This window comes from Pristis pectinata, chromosome 17, assembly GCF_009764475.1.
Source record: "Pristis pectinata isolate sPriPec2 chromosome 17, sPriPec2.1.pri, whole genome shotgun sequence".
NCBI lineage: Eukaryota > Metazoa > Chordata > Chondrichthyes > Rhinopristiformes > Pristidae > Pristis > Pristis pectinata.
This window is the reverse complement of record NC_067421.1, coordinates 10,934,377-10,958,521: the sequence shown is the minus strand read 5'-3', so window position 1 is coordinate 10,958,521 and position 24,145 is coordinate 10,934,377. Positions and strand designations below refer to the sequence as shown.

The window sequence follows — 24,145 nt, the reverse complement described above, 5'->3', positions numbered from 1 at the left end:
TAGCAAATTTAACAGCCACACATTTGGTGCCTTTTTATAAATATTAAAAATATTAAATTATAAACAGTTGCATCGCCATTGCTTTCCGTGGCACACCACTCTGCAGCTTGACAACCAGATAAAGTCCCATTTACGTTTATTCTCTGTTTCCTGTTAGCTTGTCCATGCCAATACATTACCACTAATACATTGACCTTTTATTTTCCACATTAAGCTTTGATTCAACACCTTATTAAATGCCAGATGGAAATCGAAGTAGAGTACAGTTTCCCCTTTATCCACCACACATGTTACTTCTTCAAAACCTTTCAGTAACTTGGTGAAACATTATTTCCCTTTCACAATAACATGTTGACTTTGCGACATGACTGTTTTTTTAAGTTCCCTGCATATCGTTTCTGAAAAAAAACAGCTTCTGACATTTCTCTGTGATAGATGCCAAACTAACTGATCTCTAGTGCATCACTTCCCGCCTCCCTGCCTTTTTAAAATGAAAATGAATGGGAAATTTTTGGTAGTTTTGAAAATTTAAAGCAATGTAGTTAATACTGCACTGGAAAGAATTAAGACGCTAAAATGAAGTCCAACATATCCTGGGAACCTCTCCGCCCGCAGCGCCATTAACTTGCTCAATATCACCTCTCCGATGATTGTCACTTTCCCGAGTTTCTCCCAGTACCTGATCTGCAGTCATTTCTGGGATGTTATTTGTATTCTATACAGTGACGAGCGATGAGAAATGCACATTTAATTTGTGTTGCATCTCCGTATTTTCCATTAAGTATTCCTCAGGCCCTTACAATAGGACTAACGTTCACTTTGTAATTCGTTTAAACATGCAGAAACTCTTTGTTGTACTAACTAGCGCCGCCTCATACTTTAATGTTTTGTCATTTGTTTTTTCACAATATTCTGTCCAATTGTCGGATCCCAAACGCGACTTTGTCCAATTATATCTTTTTTTCTCTCTTAAGTTTAATGCTTCCCTTAACATTTTTGATGAATCGTGGATAATACGTCGTCCACCTGGATGTTTCCTCGTGTTGGAATGTGTCTAATTTGTGAATTCCTTTAATGAACGCCCCCTTCTGCACCTTAACTTTTCGATCTCTTAAGTTAATTTGCCAGTACACTTCAGCTGGCTCCCTTTCATGGGTCATATTTGCTTGAGTGATTACTCCTTCACAGTTGTCCGCCAATGCAGTGATATTCGCTGCCCTTCCGTGGCCTTGAATTCGAACGTTTTTGATGCAACAACTTCTTCTTGCTCTCTCGCACTGACATGGTGACGTATCCACAGACTCTTCTGTGCCTTTCAGTTCAGCAATGAAATTGATACCGCATCAAACCCAACAAAGGCGCTAATAGAATAATGCCGTGAAGTATTGCAAGACTGCAAAGTATTTGTAAGAAAAAGTATGTTCGTTATTTGAAAGAAGTAACTACGATTGAAGTGCGAACTTAAAGGACTTTGGTGCAAAGTTTATACAGTTTTATCAGACAATACATATCACACAGCAACTGATCCACTTTTCTGAGCAAGTCATCGCCTCGTTACCCTCAGCAATTCCCGTCTGTAAGTCTCCGGACTTCGTGCCGTTTAATTCACTATTTTCTACTGTTCTCCAGCCCTTCTCCATGAGTTTTAGTATTCCTTTCTTTCTCCGAAAGGCGGGAGCTGTTGAAAGTGGGGTGGGGAGGGGGGCGGGGACTGTGCCTACAATAGACCCATGATTCAGTAATTCGACTTTACACGGAAAAATATTTGCATGAATAATTAATTATTTGTGACGTTGGGATGTTGAAGACCTTTTAAGGAGGGACTTCGAAAGAGAACGGGGCTTGTGTCAGAAAACGTTCCTTCATCCTGTTCAACATGGCTGAGTGGGTTTGGGTTCTCGCCGCGCTGGGGATCTATTTCCACAGTGAGTATATAACGGTTAACATCGCAGCGTTTTAGATTGTGGCGATTATTCGAATGGTTCTGAGTATTCATTTGTTTTTCACCAGCGATAAACGCGGAGACTGCCTTGTCTCAGACCCCGTCTATCTCAACTTCTCCTGGAAACACCGTCAAGATAACCTGCACCCTGTCAGGAGGTAACATCGGTAGCTGGTATACAAGCTGGTACTGGCAGAAACCGGGCAGTGCCCCTGTCTTTGTGTGGTACGAAAGCTCCACCAGAGGTTCCGGCATTCCAGATCGATTTACCGGTTCCGTGGACTCTTCGAACAACCAGGTGCACTTAACCATCACTAACGTGCAACCGGAGGACGCCGCCGATTATTACTGTGGTGTGTGGGATTACAGTAGTTTCACCTTCGGGAAAGGGACCAAACCGAATCTGCGCAGTAAGTAGATTCACACTCTGAAAGTAGAAATTACGAACTTCGGCTTTGCTTTCACCCGCAAGTAGCAGGGTTTCATATGCGAAGATGTCAAACTCTGGAACGACCTCCCAACCTCTATTTCCCCTTTTGTTCCCTGATGTTCTGAAACCTGTCCCTTTCCCCAAATGTTGATTTTCTGTCTTGATGTATCCTTATGTGGCGGGTTTCGTTTGAGAGTCTTCATTTTGATCATTCTGCTTCACTGTAAGCTGTTGTCATTACTTGAAGGTCTGTTGGAGAAATGACGCGATTTTATTTGCCCAAGGAATTTTACAAACACAGACAGACCCAAATATAAGAGCGGACCAAATAGAATCCTTGGCAGTTTCCAAAGAGAAATGGATACATTTTTGGCAAAGGATGACAGTGAATTAAATGGAATTTTTTTTTGCAAAACAAATGGTGGGTGGGTGGGGGGGGGGGGAGGCGGTGATTTATTATCTCTTCACACCCGCTCCCTACAATTTTGCTAAAATTGATCGACGGAGAAAAAGTAAAAACACACATTTAAAAGCTTCGTGCGACAACATTTCAATTCTCTTCAAAGCCCTTTCGTATTTTGTTAAGCACAGCCCTATTGATAAGTGCAGGGGTTAGTGTGGGCAATTGCTGCAACTTTCACTCGTCTCTGAGATTAGAAACAGGAACAGGACCTCATTCAGAAGTTTATTTCTTGTTGAATAAGCCACGGCCACATTAACGTCCCATCCAATCGCATTTGTTGGGATGTTGTCAGTCTTTGTTCCTGCCTCTGTACCGTCCGCATTGGGTTTTGTTGTTATGCTGTGAACGTCATCCAGAGTACAACATCGCAGAAAATGCGAACACTCTATCATAATGTTAACTATTATCCTTTGGAATTTTGAATGTTTACTCGATAGGGACAGGAACTTGGTCGAAGCTACGTGGTGAGTAAAACAGTAATGACAGTAATTGTCCAGAAACTTCAGTAATAGTCCGATATAGTTTGTGCCACTTTCGTCAAAATGAGAGTAGAAATGAACACAGATTTAACCGAGTTCATTGCTGAATTGATTGGAATTCAACGTTTTGAACGAAATGTTGCAGTATCTTTGAATTCAGCTGGTTTGAATCTTTATTCAAAATTCGAATCTGCTGGTTATTAAAGCCAAAGCTGCTTGGATACCTGTTTGCAGGAGCTTGAATCTGACCCAAAACATTTCTTTAGTTTTACCTTTTTACTTTTCTGAACTTTACCACCGACGCACCGCGGACTTTCTACCTGATGTGGAATTTTCCTAATTACGTCCTAATCCTTTGTGAGGGAAGGAACTGTGGTTAGCATTCAAACAAGTATAACATATTTGAGGTTCACTATTAAGTTCGAAATTTTATGCATTTTATCAGTTTGAGTTGTATTTTCGTACCTTTATTTCGATGCGTTTCCGTGTGCTCATAATCTGAAACTATTCTCAGGTTTTATGTTTTCCAGAACCTCGGACATTCGCACTTTGCAATTTATATCAACATGGTTCTGCTGTACAAAGTGATGTTTATAAATTAATAGCAATTCTGAAAGCAGTGAAGAAGGATATAAAAGGTCTATTCAGACTTTTTATGACAACTATTAGTTAAAATTCTTATGTATATTTCTGTTTTTATTTTCAGGTCCGCAGTCCCCCACCGTCTCCGTTCTGCCGCCTTCAGCGGATGAAGTCAGTGTAAAGGGCAGCGCCACCCTGGTGTGTCTAGTGAGCGGGTTTATTCCGGGCGCTGTGGACATTGAGTGGACTGTGGACGGCAGTACGAGACGGAATGGCGTTGAGACCAGCCGCATCCAGCAGGAGACGGACAACACGTTCAGTGCGAGCAGTTACCTGACTCTGCCATCCTCAGTCTGGAACTCACACGAGCTTTACTCCTGTGTGCTTAAACACGAGACTCAGGCAAACCCGTTTAGGGCAAACATCGCCAGATCCAGTTGTATCTGATTCCATGTTAATTTCCTGCTTTGTTACTTTTTCGTTACTTTTCTTTAAAAATAATCCCATGTTTAGATACCAACTGTTCGCTTGTACCTGATGTTGAAAGGCAGCAGATGTGCATTTTGTTGTCACGAACACGCTGGCTGTATCTCAGAGAGAAATGAAAGCCAACAACGCGATATTACACACACACAATGTTTTAAATAGTGAAATGCAATAAAACCGATTATTTTATGGGCTGCAGCGTTTTTCGTGTTCTGTTCAAAACCTCTTTGCCATTTATAGTACAATGACATTTTTCGGAAAGGACGAAGCTGCCTAAAATTTGACATTCCGTGACATCTCATTACATTTACAAAGTACCGCAATATAGAACGGGTGAGTTTCGCTCTTAAAGAACCGTGCGTCAGAGCAGCAGAAGTAATTCCCTGTATGTACCATATTTAATGAAATTAGGTGCAAATCCGTGTCGCCTCTTTTGGATGTCCCTGATATGCAGATGAGCAGTTTTCGTATTGCATCATTTTGCTTTCAAAGCTCCTCAAATATCTCTCACCGTCTTTCACTGCATGTTATACTGAGCAAGAACACGACAACACCATGGGTTGATGAATCATTTGAGAGCGGCACAACCATGGTCTTAATTCAGCATAACATTATTTGCCAGAAATAAGACATTTTAGACCGTACAAAATGAGCACTAAAATTGTGGACAATTCCTAGGGGTGAATGCTAGGGTTACACGAAACCTTGAGATGGATTCAGCCAGTTAAATCACTGAAGAAAATACACAAAGCAGTTACGTCGTAATTACTAGAATTGGGATAATCAGCTCTCTGGATGTGTGATGAGGGTGGAGGTTCTTCTCTGGGAAGTTCAAGAGCGGGCGGTAAAATTATGAAACGTGTACTGTGGATGGGACAAATCTGAGCCCACGGTGAGTGGATCCTATTGAAATAGACCCAGCTATTCGACAGACTTCCGGACAACAAGATAAATTAAAAATATAAAATAAATAATTTATTTTGAAATTATGGCTGGTAATTGGTTCGGGGCAGGATGTAGGGGTGAAGATTTTCTTCTCTGATTGGCTGCATGAAGAGTTTCCCTCGCGATCAGTTCAGCATTTTGCCACATATTTATTTGATTTGAAGAAGGAACATTTACAAGTTCCCAGATAGCAGTAATTTTAGGTCTAAAGCGGGTTGTAGGCATTGGTGAAAATTAGGAAAGATACGTCAGGTGAATGGGCAGGATAACAGCAGATGAAGCTCATCGTGGAGAGGCACAAGGCCATCAGTAACCACGACTTCCCAGACTATGCGTTCACCTGTTGCCCTCAACGCCGCTGCACTGACCTTCTCTAGATCTAGAAGGTCCACCTCTCAGGTCGTGTGGATTATGACGTGGATCCCTGTGGTATTAGGTCCTTGAAAGATTTCCGGGATTACCCAGTGTCTGGAACAAGAGCTATCTATGAAACCGTTCTGGGACCCGCTGCTGTTTGTTAAAAACCGTTTGAATCTCTTTAACAATCAAAAATATTGCAAAGCGTTTTAAAACTAATAGAATTATGAAATTATTAAACTATTTCCAAAATCATGACAGATATCTAATAATATTTAAACATTTTTAAATCAAGGAAGATGTGAAGCACAGCACAAACATTTTTTTACTTTGTGATCTTCCCTTCCTTCCCAGCAATTTCGCATCGAATCAATGGGCTTGGGCGTCCTGCAGAAGGGCAAAATTGGCAAAGGGTCCCTGAGAACCGTCCAGTGTAAATGCCTCAGTAGACTCCAGGTCTGCCGCTGGAACCCACGTGGTGTCCAATGGTGGCGTAAAGCTGGGAATGGGCCATTGGAGGTCGGTGCATAAGTTCGCGTTTCCACTTTCATATTCCAGTATTGAATTTAACCAATATTCATGCGTTAAAATCAGGGCATCCGCGCTGGGACTAACAAAAAAATTAGAGCATTTACAATGCCGAGAGCATAGGAAATGTGGACGAGTTAATGGATTCAGGTGTCATTTGTAAAGAAAATACTGAAAAGTGGTTTGCAGATGCAAAAAAAAACAGAATTATAGGCTTATTATTACAAGGAAATGGACATCAAAAATAGAAAGTGGTACCTGGAACAGAACAACACAGGAACAGTCCCTTCGGCCCACGATGTTGTGCCGGACTAATTACACTAGTCATTAAATGCCTAACTAAACCAATCCCTTCTGCCTGCACAATGTCCATATCCCTCCATTCTCTGCACATCCATGTGCCTGTCTAAGAACTTCTTAAATGCCTCTATCGCATTTGCCTCCACTACCACCGCTGGCAGTGCATTCCAGGCACCCACCACTCTCTGTGTAAAAAACTTGCCCCGCACATCTCCTTTAAACTTACCCCCTCTCACTTGAAATACATGCTCTCTAGTATTGGACATTTCAACCCTGGGAAAAAGATACCTGCTGTCTACTCTATCTCTGTCTCTCATAATGTTATAAACTTCTATCGGGTGTCCCCTCAGCTTCCGCCACTCCAGAGTACACAAGTAAAGTTTGTCCAACCTCTCCTTATAGCACACATTTCCTTATAGGCAGCATCCTGGTAAACCTCTCCTGCACCCTCTCCAAAGCCTGAACATCCTTCCAATAATGAGGCCAACAGAACTGAATGCAATACTCCAGATGCGGCCAAACTAGAGTTTTTATAGTTTCTTGAACTCAATGCCTCGACTAATAAAGGCAAGCATGGCACACGCCTTCTTTACCACCCTATCAAGCCGTGCAGCCTTTTTCAGGGAACTATGGACTTGGACAACAAGATCCTTCTGTACATCAATATTGTTCAGGGTCTTCCCATTAACAGTGTAGTGTCCCTTTATACTTGATCTCCCACAGTGCAGCACCTCATATTTGGCCTGATTAAACTCCATCTGCCATTTATCCGCCTATATCTGCAACTGATCTATATTCCACTTTGGCAATCCTCTACGCTATCCAGAACATCACCAGTCTTTGTACCGTTTACGAACTTACTAACCCACCCATTCACATTTTCATCCAGGTCATTTATATACATCACAAACAGCAGAGATCCCAGTACAGATCCCTGTGGAACACCACTTGTCACGGACCTCCAGCCAGAATAAGTCCCATCGACCACTACCCTTTGTCTTCTGCAGACAATCCAATTCTTAATCCAAACGACCAGGTTACCATGGATGCCATGCATCTTAATCTTCTGGATGAACTTACCATGAGGGGCTTTGTCAAACGCCTTGCTAAAATCCGTGTAGACAACTTCCACAGCTCTCCCTTCATCAGTCACCTTCGTCACCTCCTCGAATAACTCAACCAAATTAGTAAGACATGACTTGCCCCGCACAAAGCCACACTGACTGTCCCTAATTAGGCCATGGTTTTCCAAATTTTCATAAATCCTACCCCGAAGAATCCTCTCCAATAGTTTCACTGTCACTGACGTGAGACTCAGAGGCTTATAGTTACCAGGATTATCTTCAATTCCTTTCTTGAATAAAGGAACAGCATTAGCTACTTCCCAGTCCTTTGGGATCTCGCCTGTGGCGAAAGATCCTGGTCAAGGCCCCAGCAATCTCACCTCTCACCTCTCTCAATAACCCGGGGTATATCCCATCAGGTGCTGGGGACTTATCCACCTTAATGTTCTTTAAGAGACCCAACACTACCTCTTTCTTTATCTCAAAATGTCCCAGCATATTTGCATGCTCCTCTTTGGTTTCACCATCCTTCACATCCTTCTCCTTGGTAAATACTGATGCAAAGTACTCATTTAGGACTTCGCCCACATTCTCTGCCTCGAAACATGTTTCTTCCTTTTGTCCTTGAGTGATCCTACCATCTCCCTAGTTATCCTCTTGCTCTTGATGTACAGTATGTATAGAATGCCTTGGGATTCTACAATCCTACTTGCAAAGTACTTTTCTTGGCCCCTCCTCATTCTCCTACTTGCCCTCTTGTTGCTTTTCTGGCATCTTTGCAATCATCAGGGGCTCCATTTGATTTTAGCTTCCTATCGCTCACATACACTTTTTCTTCTTGTCTTAATTCACCACCTCTCTCGACATCCCTTACACCCCCCCCCTTATCTTGTCATCCTTGTCCTTCCTTCTTACTTGAACATACCTGTCCTGTACACCGTACAGTTGGTCGTTAAACACCCTGCGTATGTCAGATGTGGACTTGTTCAAAAACAGTTGTTCCCAATTAAATCTCCCTAGTTCCTGCCTTATACTCTTGTAATTTGCCCTGCTCCAATTTACTAGTCTCCCGCAAGGTTCATACTTATCTATAGCTATCTTAACTTAAGGAGTTGTGGTCACTTTTACCCGGAATGTTCACCCACTGAAAGGTCAGTTACCTGGCCAGGCTAATTTCCCAACACCAGGTCCAGTATGGCCTCTTCTCTCGTTGGACTATCTACATACTCTTTTAAGAAATCATTCTGGATGCACCAAACAAATTCTGCCCCATTAAACTTCTTGCACTAAGGAGGCCCCAGTCTATATTGTGGAAGTTGAAGTCACCCACGAGAACAACCCTTTTGGTTTCACATCCTTCCCTAATCTGCCACCACATCTGTTCCTGAATGTCCCAGTGTCTACTGGGGGATGTGTAGTATGATCCCATCAGAGTGATTGCATCTTTCTTATTTATGAATTCTACTTACATAGACTCAGCGGATGAGCCCTCCATTATGTCCCCTCTGAGTGCAGCTGTGATATTGTCCCTGATTAATACTGCAACACCCGAGAGCATCATGCAGACAGACCTGTCCCTCTCTCAACCAAGTCTCTGTAATGACAACAACATCATATTTCCCTTTACTGATCCATGCTCTAAATTCATCACCCTTACCCTTAATACTCCCAGCATTAAATTATACACACGTCCCATCGTGTCTATTGACTTGCTCCTGCCTGTTTTTCCTTACAGACTTACTGGTCATCATATTTATCTTCCTCTTAATTTGTCCACTTTCTGACCTGGTGCTCTGGTTCCCACCCCCCTGCCAAACCAGTTTACTCCCACCCGAGTTGCACGAGCGAACCTCCCGGCCAGGATATTGGCTCCCCTCCTGTTAAGATGCAACCCGTCCCTTTTGCACAGTTCGCATCCGCCCCAGAAGAGGTTCCAATGATCCAAGAACATGAAACCCTGCCCCTGCACCAGTTCCTCAGCTACGTATTCATCTGTTTTTTCTATTCCTGTCCTGACGAGCACGGGCACAGGGAGCAATTCAGAAATTACTACCTTCGATGCCCTGCTTTTCAGCCTCTTTCCTAACTCCCTATACTCACTGCGCAGGACCTCTCCCCTCCACCCTTTTCTACCTATGTCCTTGGTGCCAATGTGCACTACGGCCTCTGCCTGCTCACCTTCCTCCTTGAGAATGTTCTGCAGCCGCTGCAAGACATCCTCAACCCTGGCACCCGGGAGGAAACACACCACCCTGGCGTCTTTTTTGCGGCCACAGAATCCCCTGTCTGTCCCTCTAACTATTGAATCTGCTATCATAATTGCTCTGCTTGACTTTACCCTTCCCCGCTGAGCCTCAGAGTAGGCCATACTGCCACTGACCTGGCTGCTGCAGTGCCCTGATAGGTCATTTCCCCCACCAGTATCCAAAGGGGTTGCTGAGAGGGATGGCAATAGGGGAACCCTGCACTGCCTGCTCACTGCACCTTTCCTGATGGTCATCCAACTATCTGCTGCCTGCACCTTAGGTGTAACTACCTCGCTTAAACTCTTGTCTATCATGCTCTCAGCATCTCGGACGACCTTCAGTACCCTAACATAGAAAAACGAGGAAGTAATTCCACTGTGGCACACCGAAGCGGTCTTGCCTGCAATTAGTGTCTTGCAATCAGTTTTGGGCATTGAACATCAGGAAAGATATAAAATCCTTTGCCCGATATCAAGGTTTTAACATTAATTTAATTGTTAAAAAGATGAAGGAATTCCACATGATAGATACGGAGAACGTCTATTCGAGAGACAATGATTAAAAGGTGCGGAATTTTCGGAGTGGAGGTAAATAATTGATATCAGACAACATTCCTGCAAACATCAGCTGGAATCTGGAACTGGCTCCCCACATGGATATCTCACAAATTAGCATCTACAAGGGTGAGTAGAATAGGTGCAACACACAAGATGCTCAGCGGCACAGGCAGCATCTATGGAGGGGAATGGACAGTCGACCTTTCGGGTCGAGATACTTCATCTGGACTGCTAGTGCACATGGTGGATAGCAAAATGCTGTATTAGACATGAAAACATCAAAGCATATGAAGTTATATCCCAACTTACTGCTGGTATTTTGATTTGCCTTCCCCATGGTAGTTGGCTGAAATCTTCCTTATTTCTGAGTTCTAAGAGTTGTTTTATATTTCCTTGATTAATCGTGTACATTAAGATGTTTATTAAGATGTATCTTTCTAAGTTCTAATTCTTTTAATCAAATAATTACTCACTTGTTAAATTTGGGAGAAGCATTTCAATTATTTGGAGGAAAGAAGATTGAAATCAGACATGATAGAGCAGAACAATATCATCACTGGTTTCGACCGAGTAAGTGGAAAGAATCTGGTCCCATTAGTAGATTGATCAAGGACGAGGGGATACAGATTTAAGGTTTTGGAGAAAAATACAAGGGGAATGTGAGGAGACAAGATTCTCTGTAGAGAGTAATATTGGCCGTGTTCAATTGCCGAAAAGTCTAGTAAAACAGAGTCAGCCAGGTGTTTCGAAAGCGAATTGTCCGGGCACCTGAGAGAAAAACAATTTGCAGATCTCTGGAAAGAAAATGGGAAAGTTACTGGCTGGGTTTCTCTGCAGAAGCTGCACAAATTCGAGGGGCTGGTAGGCCACCTCCAGTATCACAACAGTTTTATAATAGTATCAGAGAAAACGAGCTGAATAGATTATAGACCATTCATGTCTGACATCTTGGAGGAAAACACAAGGTTGGGAGCACGGTTCTGGACCTTTAGCTACCTCTGTCAGAACCTTTACTGATCTGGTACCTAGTGGGATTGCTGGTGCTCATGGTGGTCAACAATATGCAGTTGGACTGCTAAGCTGTTGAGTAGCTTCATCTGGAGATATGGGAAACTGCGTTTGTCGGTGGATAATAGTCCAGGGTGAGAGAGTTGAATCGAATTGTACTGCACCCTCCCTCTGTCAGTAGGTGAGCCATTTGGGGCAGGTTCACCAGTATGGACAAACCAGGGAAACTTGATGGCACAGATGCCAAGTCTCGCCAGATCTGTAATCTGAATCCCTCTCTGGGGCCTAATGGTTTCCGTCTGGAAATTAGAGGTCACTTGCAATTTCTGATGGATCTGTTTTTGTTTGGCCACATCTGGACGCTTATCGCACTTTCTCTTCCTATTGAGGTATAGTTAAAATATCGGGTGAAATGAAGGATGAGATATTTGCAGCGTGGTTCGATGGGAATTAAATGATGGAACCACTTCCCCAACTGGTTCTTCTGTTATATGATGCTGCGTTATAGATCGAAATACATTATTTAAATACTGCAAACCAATTTTCACCATGTGTTACATCCGGCTTATACTAAATTTACTATCATGTGAACATCCCTGTCCTTGGTGATGGTACGGCTAAGTACGCGAGAGCGAAAGGCAAGGGTAGAGTTTCCATAAACATTTTCATTCAGAAGCGCCGAGTAGAGGATCCATTGCGGCTTGCTCATGACATCCTTACCATCACTGGAGTCAAAATGTGAGGATAAACCTGTTACAGGTAACTCCCGCGGAAACCCTTCTTAGTTCTGCAATTTGGTTGTGATTACTTCAGGAAAAATCAAGACAGGGTATGTTCTTTGAGTCCCTATTGGATGTAATTTTTGCAGACAGGTTTGTATTACAATTCTCGTATAATTCTATTTTGATAAATGCTCGGAGACCCTATGACGTTGTAATTTACCTGAGAGAAAATTATTAACTAACAATATTGCATCACTAATATGTTCATGTTCTCATATGATCACAGTTCACAGCGTTGAATCTCCATTTATTTTTATGCCAATTGATGTTCTATGCCTATTGACATGAGATCAATAATTCCCGAGCAGTGATTTGCTGCTTTGCCTTGAAACTAGGTCAGAAAGTGTTACCGCTGGTGAGTGAGAGATACTCACAGCATATACAGACACAGTAATGGAGCTGGCAGGGGAACGGCGTGGCAGGGGGGTGGGAGGTGGTGGGCGGGGTGGTTAGTCGGGTGGGAGCAGTCACTGCTGGGCCCTAAAATGAAAGTTGGTAAGCCGCTCACACCTATCTCATTTTGTAGCACCGCCGTTGTAATAACGAGCACCTAAATTTCCATCCTACTGCACGAGAACTGGCTCTGTCATTGGACTTTTCTTTTATGTATCCCCTGATGTCGACTTGCTCTCAAGTGCTGAACCAATCTTAAATTGTGAGGACCTCTGTAGCACCTGAGTCGCATTGGTAGCTATCAAAGCTGCCAGTGACAATGAATGCCTTTGAAAGCCCTGACATTCTGCAACCATTCAAATCAATTCACAGTTCAAAACACTTCAACATTCTGAAAACAAAAGCGATATAAAAGAAGTAAATCACACAAATGGGTAACGTTCTCACATAATTAAAATGCTACAATCACTTCAGAATTACTTTTCTCCGTCACTGATATTCCTCTGCATCCAACTGCAAGGGCTCACTGTCTCTGCACAGCTCAGCTTCAATGGGCAGGTTCCTCAACGTAAATGCTGAGGAATTCAGTAAAGTTATGCTTCGTTGTCCGACTCCATTTGGCATTTAAATTTGAACGGAATTGGACAATCACCGGAGAACATTGATCAGGAAGGTCATGTTATGATTCTGTGGGAAACTTGAAGTTTTTAGCAGTTTTGGGGAGGTAAATGCGAACTGTTTGAAACGGAACTGCAGGCATTTCCCAAGTTCTGGTCTCTGTGCCATATGATAATGCCCCACTATATGGCAGTATTGTATCACATATGCTGCATATTTGCGAGCGTGCGAAATAATTTTCATTTATCACTGAGTTGGGACAAATTTTCAGTTATGGTATGACAAGATTGCGATAATGATATTGCTATAAAACCCATACATTGTTAGCAAATTCGCACACGTCCTTAACGTGATGGGGTGAACGGTAGGGTGAGTGAGAATAACGTCATATTATACCTGTTTAAACAGATGGCGTGGCAGATTTTAACCCTTGAGTTTTTATACTTAGGATGAAAAAATGTGGCATTAAACTTAGTCAGATGACTTGACATTGGAGACAAAGAAAATGTACTTTTTTCGCAATGGGTAGTTCATAGTCACGCAACCTTAAAATTAAGTGGATAAAAAATTGAAGGAACGTACTCTTTGTCCCAAAGATAGTAACAGAAAATGGATTTAGAGACTGCTGCTGCAAACTCCTATCACGACAGGTAGATGGCAGTGCTGCACCCTTACTCTCGCCGCTTGACTGGAGATACGGTTAGTTTTGGAGCACAAGCCTGCAACACAAAGCCACGGTGTTGTCTGGATCATTGGCATTTCCTTCATCCAGAGAAAAGCCGCTTATTGATATTACACGTTGAAGATCAGTGAAAGGCTTCAGTCTTAGTCTCTTGCACTTTCTGCAGGTATCTTACCCCAATTTTCTGAGTTCCACATGAACCTGTTCAGATGGAGAGAATGCTAATAAAGGCTCGCAGAGCAGAACAATCCAGAAATCTCAAACGGTTTATTAAAACTAGCCATGCACTTCAATAAAATAATATAAATGATAATGTTACAAGTTATATGGGCCAAGGAAAAGCAGATGGAACTTAATTCAGGCAAGAGCGAAGTGCTACAGTTTAGGAAGTTAAACCAGGGCAGCACGTATATAGTAAATTGCAGGCCATGGAAAATGTTGCAGAACAAGGAGACTTAATGGTACATGTACGTAGTTCTCTGAAATTGGCGACACGAGTAGACAGGATGATGAAGAAGGCGTTTGGCATGCTTGCCTTTATTGATCATGGTACATGAGTTCAGACGTAATGTCACAGCTGAACAAGACCTTGGTGAGACCGCACTTGCAGTATTGTATGCCTACCTACAGGAAGGAAGTCATTAAGCTGGAAAGGGTGTAGAAACGATTAGCAAGGATGTTACCAGGACTGCAGGGCTTGAGTTATAAGGAGAAACTGTTTGAATGTTTTTTTTCCGCTGGAGCGTAGGAGGCTGAGGGTTGACCTTACAGAGGCTTATGAGGGGCAAAGATAAGGTGACTGGTCACGGTGTGTTTTCCCAGGGCGGTGGAATGTAAAACAGGAGGGCAAAAGTTCAAGGTGAGAGGGGAAAGACTTAAAGGGGACCTGAGGAGACACAGAAGCTGCTGGTATATGGAATGAGCTGCTAGAGGAAGTGGCAGTGGCGGGTAGAGGTCCAACATTTAAAGGACATATAGAATGTATGGAAAGGAAAGGTTTAGAGGGATATGGGCCAAAATTAATAACACAATTTTAAAGGTGAACATTAAATATTTATGAAAGTCGCAACATATATCTAATAATATTTGAACATATCGAAAGTAAGGAAAATATGAAGCCCAAAACAAACAACTAAGCTCTCTATATATAGTGGTTCTCCCTTTCTTCCATGGAAGCTCTCTTGGAATGAATGGACTTGCGGGTCCTGCACCAGGTCTAAGCTGACGAAGATTCCTCAGCAGTCCCCCAGTCTCACAGTCTAAGAAAGCTCAGTACCCTAACATAGAAAAACGAGGAAGTAATTCCACTGGGGTACACCGAAGCGGCCTTGCCTGCAATTAGTGTCTTGCAATCAGCTTTGGGCATTAAACATCAGGAAAGATATAAAGTCTCACACGAATTATGAGAAAGGACAGCTCCTCGAAACTTCGTGCACGGGAGTTTCCATCATCGTTTGCAATATTCTGTTCTGGCTGCATAGTTTCGAATATTGAGAATTCGTTTTACCAAGCTTTTCTTTTGCTTTGGCTGACGTCAGTGCACTGCCAGGTTTAGCACGTACTCCTTGCTGTGAATTTAATGGGCAAACAAAATTAAGCGGACAACTCTCGTAATGCCTGTTCGACTGAATGCTGTGAATATGGCACAATGGTAAGTCTTGGGTGTTGCAATCTGCATATGTAAGGATGCAGTTATGAATCATGGGAGATCAGTCTGCTCAAAGACATTTTTCCACTTTGAATCCCAAACAGATCAGCGAAGTTGAATGTACCCTGCAGGCAGAGGCAAGGTTTTCCAATATCAATTAATCATCTGTGAGGATCCCTACATTTGGTCCATTTGCAGCAACTATGTGAAGATCACAAGATCACAAGACAAGGGAGCAGAAGCAGGCCATTCGGCCCATCGAGTCTGCTCCAAGGAAAGGGAAATAGAAATGAGAAATGGGGAATGGGGGAAGAAGAAGAAGAAAAAAAACTATTCTAATCCCAATTTCCGGCCTTATCCCCATATCCCTTGATATCCTGACTATTTAGATATCTATCTCTCTCCTCCTTGAACGCCCCCACTGATTTGGCTTCCACTGCTGTACGTGGCAAGGAGTTCCACAATTTCACCACCCTCTGGCTGAAGAACTTTTTCCTCATCTCTGTTTTGAAACTGTACCCTCTAATTCTAAGATTGTGCCCTCTGGTCCTGGACTCACCCACCAAAGGAAACAGCCTAGCCACATTTACTCTGTCCTTTCCTATCAATATTTTAAATGTCACTATGAGGTCCCCTCTCATTCTTCTGTACTCCAGCGAGTACAGTCCAAGAGCCGACAAACGCTCCTCATACTTAAGCCCTTTCATTCCTGGAATCATCCTCGTAAATCTCCTCTGAACCCTCTCCAACGTCAACACATCCCTCCTAAGATGTGGGGCCCAAAACGGCGCACAATATTCCAAATGAGGCCTCACTAGTGCCCCGTAGAGCCTCATCAACACTTCCTTACTTTTATACACTATACCTCTCGAAATGAATGCCAACATAGCATTCGCTTTCTTTACCACCGATCCGACCTGGTGGTTAACCTTTAAGGTATCCTGCACAAGTACCCCCAAGTCCCTTTGTACTTCCGTGCTTTGGATTTTCTCTCCTCCTAGATAATAATCTGCCCGCTTATTTCTGCTTCCAAAGTGTACAACTGCACATTTCCCTACATTGAATCTCATCTGCCATTTCCTTGCCCATTCTCCTAAACTGTCCAGGTCCCTCCGCAACCTTCCTATCTCTTCAATACTCCCTACTCCTCCCCCTATCTTGGTGTCATCCGCAAATTTAGCCACGAAACCATTTATTCCATCATCCAAATCGTTAATGTACAAGGTAAAAAGGAGCGGTCCCAACACCGACCCCTGCGGCACACCACCAGTAACCGGTAACCAGCCAGAACGAGATGCTTTTATTTCCACTCTTTGCTTCCTGTCAACCAGCCAATGCTCCACCCATTCTGTTATCCTACCCGTAATTCCATGACCTCTCATCTTATTAATCAGAAAGATGTGTTTACCCTTCACCCAGGCTTTTAAACAATGGACAAATGTGAATCAACTTCAGCCTTAATTTAGAAATTATTTTTAATCTTATGTTTCCAGGTGTAAAGGAAGATAAATAAATTGAAATAACTGAATAGAAAGGACAGCAAAAGCCTTCCTCAGGAAGGATGCAAGGATGATCCAGGAGGTTTGGGTGAAGGATGTCCATCTAGAGCAATACCGATCTTTACAGTTGCCTGTTGCATAGGCTTTGCTAGTCTAGTCTCTCGAGTGAAAAACTGAATTCACCGTCAAAGAAAAATTTGTACATTATTAAATAGTCCGGATTGTTTGTGATTACACACCCAGGTCTATTCTTGTTTGTTTTTTTCTTTCTGAAACAGCGCAGTGAGCAATCGCTTCAGGAAGGTTTGGGCAATAAAGGCTGGTCTTTCCAAGGAAGCCCATATTTTGTGAATGAATAAAAAAAAACTCGATCCTGTAAGGTTCACGGAGCATACCGTAGTCTCCCGAAGAGAACGGTATGACGTTGTTTTCTTGGTTGCAGAATTCTGCTTCAGAAAATCACGCGTTGATGAACACCCGAGGGTTTGACCACCTGCCACAACCTGGTATTACAATGCTGAACGATTCTCTCAAATGTACTGTTTTTATTTCATGTTGTATGATAATCGAAGTCTTTTCAATATTTTGGCATTTAGCTTCCCTTGTTATCGGCGCAGTGGGGAGCAATTTGTCAAATCTGCATAAATATCGTGGACATACAGGTGCAAACGGTTTACGCAGGTGTTTTCTGGGATATTTTATGCCGGATCAAATAGTTAGCCCTGCCCAACAAACTGGCCATGCTCCAATATTAAATGTTGTATTCCGCGTCTTAGTCGCCTGTTTCGCCGGTTGGCGTTAACAGCACATGGTCATTCACAAAACTAGGGAATTTATGAATCATTAATGAACCACGTCGCACTGGATAAGCACGGCCCGCAGCCCGTGCCAGTCACGATTATTTCTTTCCAGATGGGATGGTCTGATCAAGTAACCCCACCGCCAACGCCGACAGGTGGCCGGCAAGGCAGAGAGGAATGCGAGCAGCGATCAGTCTCATGAGTTAGATCGTGAGGCCCAGTCTCCGGCTTTCCAGCTGTCAAATGCGTTTCTTTAATTGTCAATGGAAGCATTTAAAGCAGGGTATTCAAACTAAATCTAAATAAGTATAAAAAAAATAAAGAAAACACATTAAAACAGGAAAAAATTAAAAATGAAACAATCTGAACGCGCAAAATACTTGCCTGCCCTTTCCTTTCAATAACAATAGTCCTTTGTTAGTCACATCTACATCGAAACACACAGTGAATGCATATGTTTGCGTAGAGTGTGCTGGGGGCAGCCCGCAAGTGTCGCCAGGCTTCCGGCTCCAACATAGCACGCCCACAACTTCCTAACACGTACGTCTTTGGGTTGTGGGAGGAAACCGGAGCACCCGGAGCAAACCCAGGCAGACACGCGGAGAACGCGGAGGCCGGAATTGAACCCGGGTCGCTGGAGTTGTAATAGTCTTACGCGAACCGCTACACTACATTGGATTGGTGGAGAATGAATGGGTCACGACTTGAACTTTCACATTAGCTGCGACGCGTTGTAATTGCACCACTGCGTTGAATGGCAAGTCGAGCAGCCGAATGGATTGTTGGATGCGCTGGTACCTGAACGCCAGCATTTCCCCCTGTCACCATGCTCGTACAGAAGTCCGAACCACCCAGTACCAGTCAGCATGACTCTGGCTATTAACTGGGCTGTTGTAAAATATCTCACTTAATTCTGGGAAACAAACTAAATATCGTGTAGGCAGAATGAGCATAATTTTCTGCAAATCTGACTTTATTTGCCATTTCCTCACAGAGTAGTGCAGTTTGGATCACGATCAACATTGATATATATGGATCAATATCAACATAAATGTTTTAAAATGTCAAACAAGTTGATCGGATACAGAATAAAATTCTTCAGATCACATCAAAATTCTGTAACAGGGACATCGACGCGGATGACGATTCCTTGTGAAGATTTATGCCTTGCTTGCATGAAAATCAGTCTGCAACTTCACCCCCTGGCAACTCCACATTCTCCTCATTCATTCCAGCGACAAGGTCAAACTGGGCAACTGGGATTGTTCCCTAGAGCGGAGCACTTTTAATAGAAGTGTACAAGATCATGACGGATGTAGATAGGATCAATAGGTGAAATCCGGTCCCATCAGTAGATGGCTCAAGGACCCGTGAACAAAGTACAAATGAGGGGCGAAAAACGCGGGAGGTGGGAAGGTGGATGAGTGACATGTGTTTAAAAGTGTTTTATTTTAGCGCAGTGAGGCGTGATACTCGACAACTCAAGGAAGGGAGACGAAAACAGACCTAGTCAGGCATTCAAAAGTGAATCGGATAAGTATTTGAAGTTACGTGATCGACTGGGAAAGAGCGGGGTGGTTGTGATTCGATGGGGAGTCGCAATTGACTCCATGGACTGAAAAGTTTCATACTATGCTCTCACAGTTTATACGATACTAAAATGTCAGCGGCCTGTTCCTTCACTTAGGTCCAGCATCACTCCGTAAGGCGACCAATTGAAGCTGAGATCCCCGGTCGAATTGATGGTGGAGGTGGTTTGAAGGCTGGAAGAAACCTCCCTGATTATATCTGCTCCCTTGTTCTCTTCCTTTTATTTTTTTGTGCCGTGGAATCTATTGAAATCGAAACTCATTGTACGTTTTATTGCTTGTCCAAGTCTGATAACCGTCCATCACTTTGCCCGCCCAGTATTCTTTCCCTTTCCAGTCTTTAGCATTTTAAAGATTAAGACTGGGTACTTCCAAACAACTATTCATCGTTCTCGTCCTCACCTTGTTCTTGCAAGCCGATGCTCTTTTTCAGTCTTTTGACATCTTGGTTTTCCAATATAAAAGAGCGTCTGTTGTGCGAATATCACCCGTCACAAAACCAAGAGGCGGTGCGACTTCAGAATATATTTGCATAAGTGATGTCTGAAAACATACACTGCAATGTTCAGAATGTCTTAAGACGCGTTTCAGAGCGGGACACAGTAGGTTGCAATTCAGACACATTCCGATTTGGTTCTTCAAGCAACATCTCCAGAATGAGCTCGTGGATTGGAGTTGTCGCTGCACTGGCCCTTTGTCTCCATGGTAAGTACTGTGTAATATTAGCGTATAGGCTGTTTCCCAATTGTGCCTTTGCAGTGATCTGATTACCCGTGTTATGTGAACCTGAACAGCAATCAGTTTTCTCGGTTGCACCGAGTTCGATTAAGTAAAAGGGCTCTATTTTGCACCAGGCACAAACGCGGTTGCTACGTTGACGCAGCCAAAGTCCATCTCAGCAACTCCGGGGCAAACCGTCAAGATCAGCTGCACCATGTCTGGAGACAGCATCGACAACTGGTTCACCAGCTGGTATTTGCAGAAGCCCGGCAGTATCCCACTGCTTATCTGGTCTGAGAAGATCGACAGACCTTCGGGGATTCCAGATCGATTGCAGGGTTCTGTGGACGCATACAAGGACGAAATGCATTTAACTATCACAAATGTACAATCCGAAGACGCAGTTGATTACTATTGTTACGCAGCACGCACATTTGGTAAAGGAACGAAGCTGAATGTGATCAGTGAGTAAATTATTCGCCGCCTCAATTAATTGTTTCAGTAAAACGTTTACCATTCATTTCATTGCAGTTTTGTCAGAAACGCTTCACAGCGTATAGCATCGTCCAAGTCTGCCCATTTTGTTCTATTTACAAAATGCCCGGCGAATCGGTTTTATCAAAAGGAAATGAATTTTCTGGCTTTTCGCTGATTACTGCAGTATAAGGCTACATTGGTCAAGTTAAAAAAATAATATCCGCGGATGTTAAAAAAGAGTAACTGCAGACAATCTACCAGCGGTTTAATGTTGATTTGAGCATTTTGGCCCAATCAGTTACACGTGGAAAATAAAGCAGAAATTTTCACTCTCATATGTTCAGGGATCCCATCGTGTAATCTTGTATAAATTAAACTCAAATATGAATCATACAGCATTTTTTTTTAATTTTCTTAGCATTTCAATGATTCTTCAGCAGTTTCCAAGATATCTAATGGTCTTTGATACTGGCAGCGATTTCCACAGGACACTCTTCGTTTAAGATTCAAGTTTGTGTCAACTTGTATCCATTGTTAGATATTGGTGACATTTTGTAATTGGTATTGCAGGAAGACATATTTTAAACAATGCACAGTTACATATTTGTTGTCGATAATCATTATCTTCAGAATTGATTTACTAAAGCTATCCGTGTCAACTTCTTTTCCATTAAGTGTTAGATAGTAAAACTTTAACACCATGAGAAGGTGAATTGAACAGATCCACCACTGGCCGTAAAATATCACTTAGAGATCTAGAACTTGCTTTAACAATATCATGAAAGCTCTTCGCTGTACAACTGATGCAGATTCTAATGAATTAAAGTGGCGCGTATATTTATTCGAATATCATCATAATCATGACTTACCCAATGACTTCTCTCTTGAAGAAACTTTGCCTATATCATCTTGAGTTGCCACATGTTAGTTTTATTTTAAGCAAATCAATGGCTTGATAAGAAAATCAAGACAACGGAAATGATGCTTTGGAGTTAACGACGGACCAGCATTCACACAAGCGCAATCATTTCGAACAGTATTGTATATGAATTATGATTGAACCTAAATTAGATGAAACCTCAGCCAGGTGATTTGGGTCTTTTTTTAAAAATTGGCTGTGGTTAACACTGTGTTCATTGAAATTTGCGACTTGCACTTCATTTAAAAATGGCTTTGGTCCTCAATTGGCGATTCCCGAAAGGTAAATACGCGCATCATTGGAATCTGAATGCAAAGAACAAATTGTGGCAAGCCTCAGCAGACCAGGTACGATCCACACAGAGAGAAAAGGCTGGAGGTCTTCCTCTCTCAATTGGAGCTGCCTGAGGTGTTGAGTGCGTGCAGAATTTTCCGGTTTTATTCCACGTTGTTGAAGTATTGTGCAGCGATTGCTCCGATCGATCTTAACATGGCCGGGTTACATGTTTCTATGAGTATAATTTCTTTGGCGACGTTCCCCAATTAACCAGTGGAAACTCATGGGAACCACGAGAAAAGAAATTTAAAGTGATTACAACTTTGTCAAACTTCTGATGCAATTACGACAAGATATCCGCCTTTTAGAATCCTGCCAATGAGACCATAATCATGCGCAATTGTTACATTATTGCGGTCGGTTATTAATTTTTATAAACTCGAAAATTTTATACTTTTTCATGAGGTGCGAAAATCTTTGCATTGTACAGAGTCCTTGAAATATTTTATTTTCAGTTAAATTCACCTCATGATTACTTTTCGAATCCACATTTCCTAATGAAAGTTTCAAAACTTGTAATGTTCTGCCGTTTACAACTTTATGCTAAAGGCTCGGAAACACCGCAGCATTTTTTTTACTCTTTGATTGCTTCAGTAGAGATTCACGTTCAAATGGGTGAGTGCGCAGGCTGATGAATTGCTCAGTGAGTAAATTGGGGAGAATAAATAGACGGAGTCTTTACTTTCTAGAGCTCCGAATAATGCGAGATTATGCGGCGTTCTTAAGAGGCCCCACAGTATAGATGAGATGTCACTTGATTGAGATGTCTTGAACCAGGGGACTACAGTTTCAAAGTAAGAAGTCGCCTATTCAGGACCAGAGGGTAGAAGGAAACTTCGGAATTGCCTACCGAAGGGGGATTTGTGGTCAGTTGCAGAATATATTCGAGAGACTGTTTTTGTATTAAGGAAGTCGAGGGATATTGGGTCAGTGCAGGAAAGTGGTGCTGAGATGCAATGTCAGGCACGATCTTATTGAATGGCGGAGCAGGGCCGAGGACCTGAAGTGCCGATGGCTACTAATTTTTAAATTCAAAGCGACTAAAAGTGAATCATCCTTAAACGTTTCTGTTTTCAGATCCTCAACCCCCGGCAGTGACCGTCCTCCGGCCTTCAGAGGAAGAAATCGCGGAGAAGAGCACCGTCACTCTGGTTTGTTTGGTGAGCGGATTTAACCCGGGCGCCGTGGGCATTGAGTGGACCGTGGACGGCAGTGAGAGAAGGGCTGGCGTTGAGACCAGCCAGGTGCAGCGGGACACGGGCAACACCTTCAGTGCGAGCAGTTACCTGACTCTGCCAGCCTCAGTCTGGAACTCACACGAGCTTTACTCCTGTGTGGTTAAACACGAGACTCAGACAAACCCGCTTAAGGCAAACATCGCAAGATCCGGTTGTGTCTGAGTCAAGGATCCTTTTCATTGATCTGTTAGCCTTATCACTGTGTCTTCTTTTCAGGATGTATTCCAGATTCTGTTTTTGATTTTTTTTTGGGAGGAATCTGTCAAATCAGAAGAGTTGTGTGTTTTTCTCTCTCGATTTCGAATCACTGGCGGACAGCCTGTTCCGATATGAATCGAAGATTCGATGTAATTTGATAAATGACCCAAAGTAATAAACTGTCGTTTGAATTATCTCAGAAATTATTCGTCTTTTCTGGCAGATGGCTCTGTACTAATCAATCGCGATTTGCCAAATATGATGAAGTCGTGCAGTATTTTGATTATCGTGACATTCTCCAGGGTCTGGAGAAAGGGGATAACTGAATGAGAAATTTGCACCTGTACTTAGAAAAGCGGACGAATTTATAAATGCAGTAATCTGTGCGTTTATTTGACTGTGGCCGCGCGTGTGTGTGTGTGTGTGTGTGTATGTGTCCGTGCGTGTGTGTGTGTGTGTGTGTGTGTGTGTGTGTCCGTGCGTGTGTGTGTGTGTGTGTGTGTGTGTGTGTGTGTGCGCGCGCGCGCGCATATGTGTGTGTGCACGCGCGGGGGTGTCTGTCTGCTTCTGTGCGTGTGTTGGGAAGGTTGGATCGGAGAATTGAACAGAGCTGGACAAAACCGTTGAATGAAATTAAAGCACCCGAAAGAAATAACAGTATGCATTTCCTCGAAATTAGAATAAAAAACAGAAAATGCCCAAATCATTCGGCAGGCCAGGAAGCACCGGATAACAGGGATCACAGATGTTCATTTAACTCCATACGTTCCTCTTCACGTCTCTCCCACTCAAACGTAACTTGTGTTTCTCTCTTTCCTAGTTGTGACTAAGGGTCCCGGACCCAAAACGTTAACTTGTT

At 42.9% G+C, this 24,145-nt stretch overlaps 2 protein-coding genes across 2 annotated transcripts; both read left to right on the top strand.

Moving 5' to 3' along the window:
* Positions 1 to 1,876: 1,876 nt before the first annotated feature.
* On the top strand, positions 1,877 to 4,343 carry LOC127579182 (immunoglobulin lambda-1 light chain-like). The gene is made up of 3 exons (XM_052031791.1): positions 1,877 to 1,925; positions 2,011 to 2,352; positions 4,021 to 4,343. Exons 1-3 carry the CDS (start codon positions 1,877 to 1,879, stop codon positions 4,341 to 4,343), a joined length of 714 nt encoding a protein of 237 aa, XP_051887751.1.
* Positions 4,344 to 20,003: 15,660 nt separating this feature from the next.
* Positions 20,004 to 23,456, top strand: LOC127579181 (immunoglobulin lambda-1 light chain-like). The gene is made up of 3 exons (XM_052031790.1): positions 20,004 to 20,103; positions 20,253 to 20,582; positions 22,928 to 23,456. Exons 1-3 carry the CDS (start codon positions 20,055 to 20,057, stop codon positions 23,248 to 23,250), a joined length of 702 nt encoding a protein of 233 aa, XP_051887750.1. The 5' UTR covers positions 20,004 to 20,054; the 3' UTR covers positions 23,251 to 23,456.
* The last annotated feature ends 689 nt before the right edge of the window (positions 23,457 to 24,145 follow it).

Bases quoted from the DNA above. Each gene is read 5' to 3' on its own strand.
- LOC127579182 (XM_052031791.1), top strand. From the start codon at position 1,877: ATGGCTGAGTGGGTTTGGGTTCTCGCCGCGCTGGGGATCTATTTCCAC. The intron at 1,926-2,010 runs GTGAGTATATAA...GTTTTTCACCAG, and splicing joins GCTGGGGATCTATTTCCACA to CGATAAACGCGGAGACTGCC. The intron at 2,353-4,020 runs GTAAGTAGATTC...TTTTATTTTCAG, and splicing joins GACCAAACCGAATCTGCGCA to GTCCGCAGTCCCCCACCGTC.
- LOC127579181 (XM_052031790.1), top strand. From the start codon at position 20,055: ATGAGCTCGTGGATTGGAGTTGTCGCTGCACTGGCCCTTTGTCTCCAT. The intron at 20,104-20,252 runs GTAAGTACTGTG...ATTTTGCACCAG, and splicing joins ACTGGCCCTTTGTCTCCATG to GCACAAACGCGGTTGCTACG. The intron at 20,583-22,927 runs GTGAGTAAATTA...TTCTGTTTTCAG, and splicing joins AACGAAGCTGAATGTGATCA to ATCCTCAACCCCCGGCAGTG.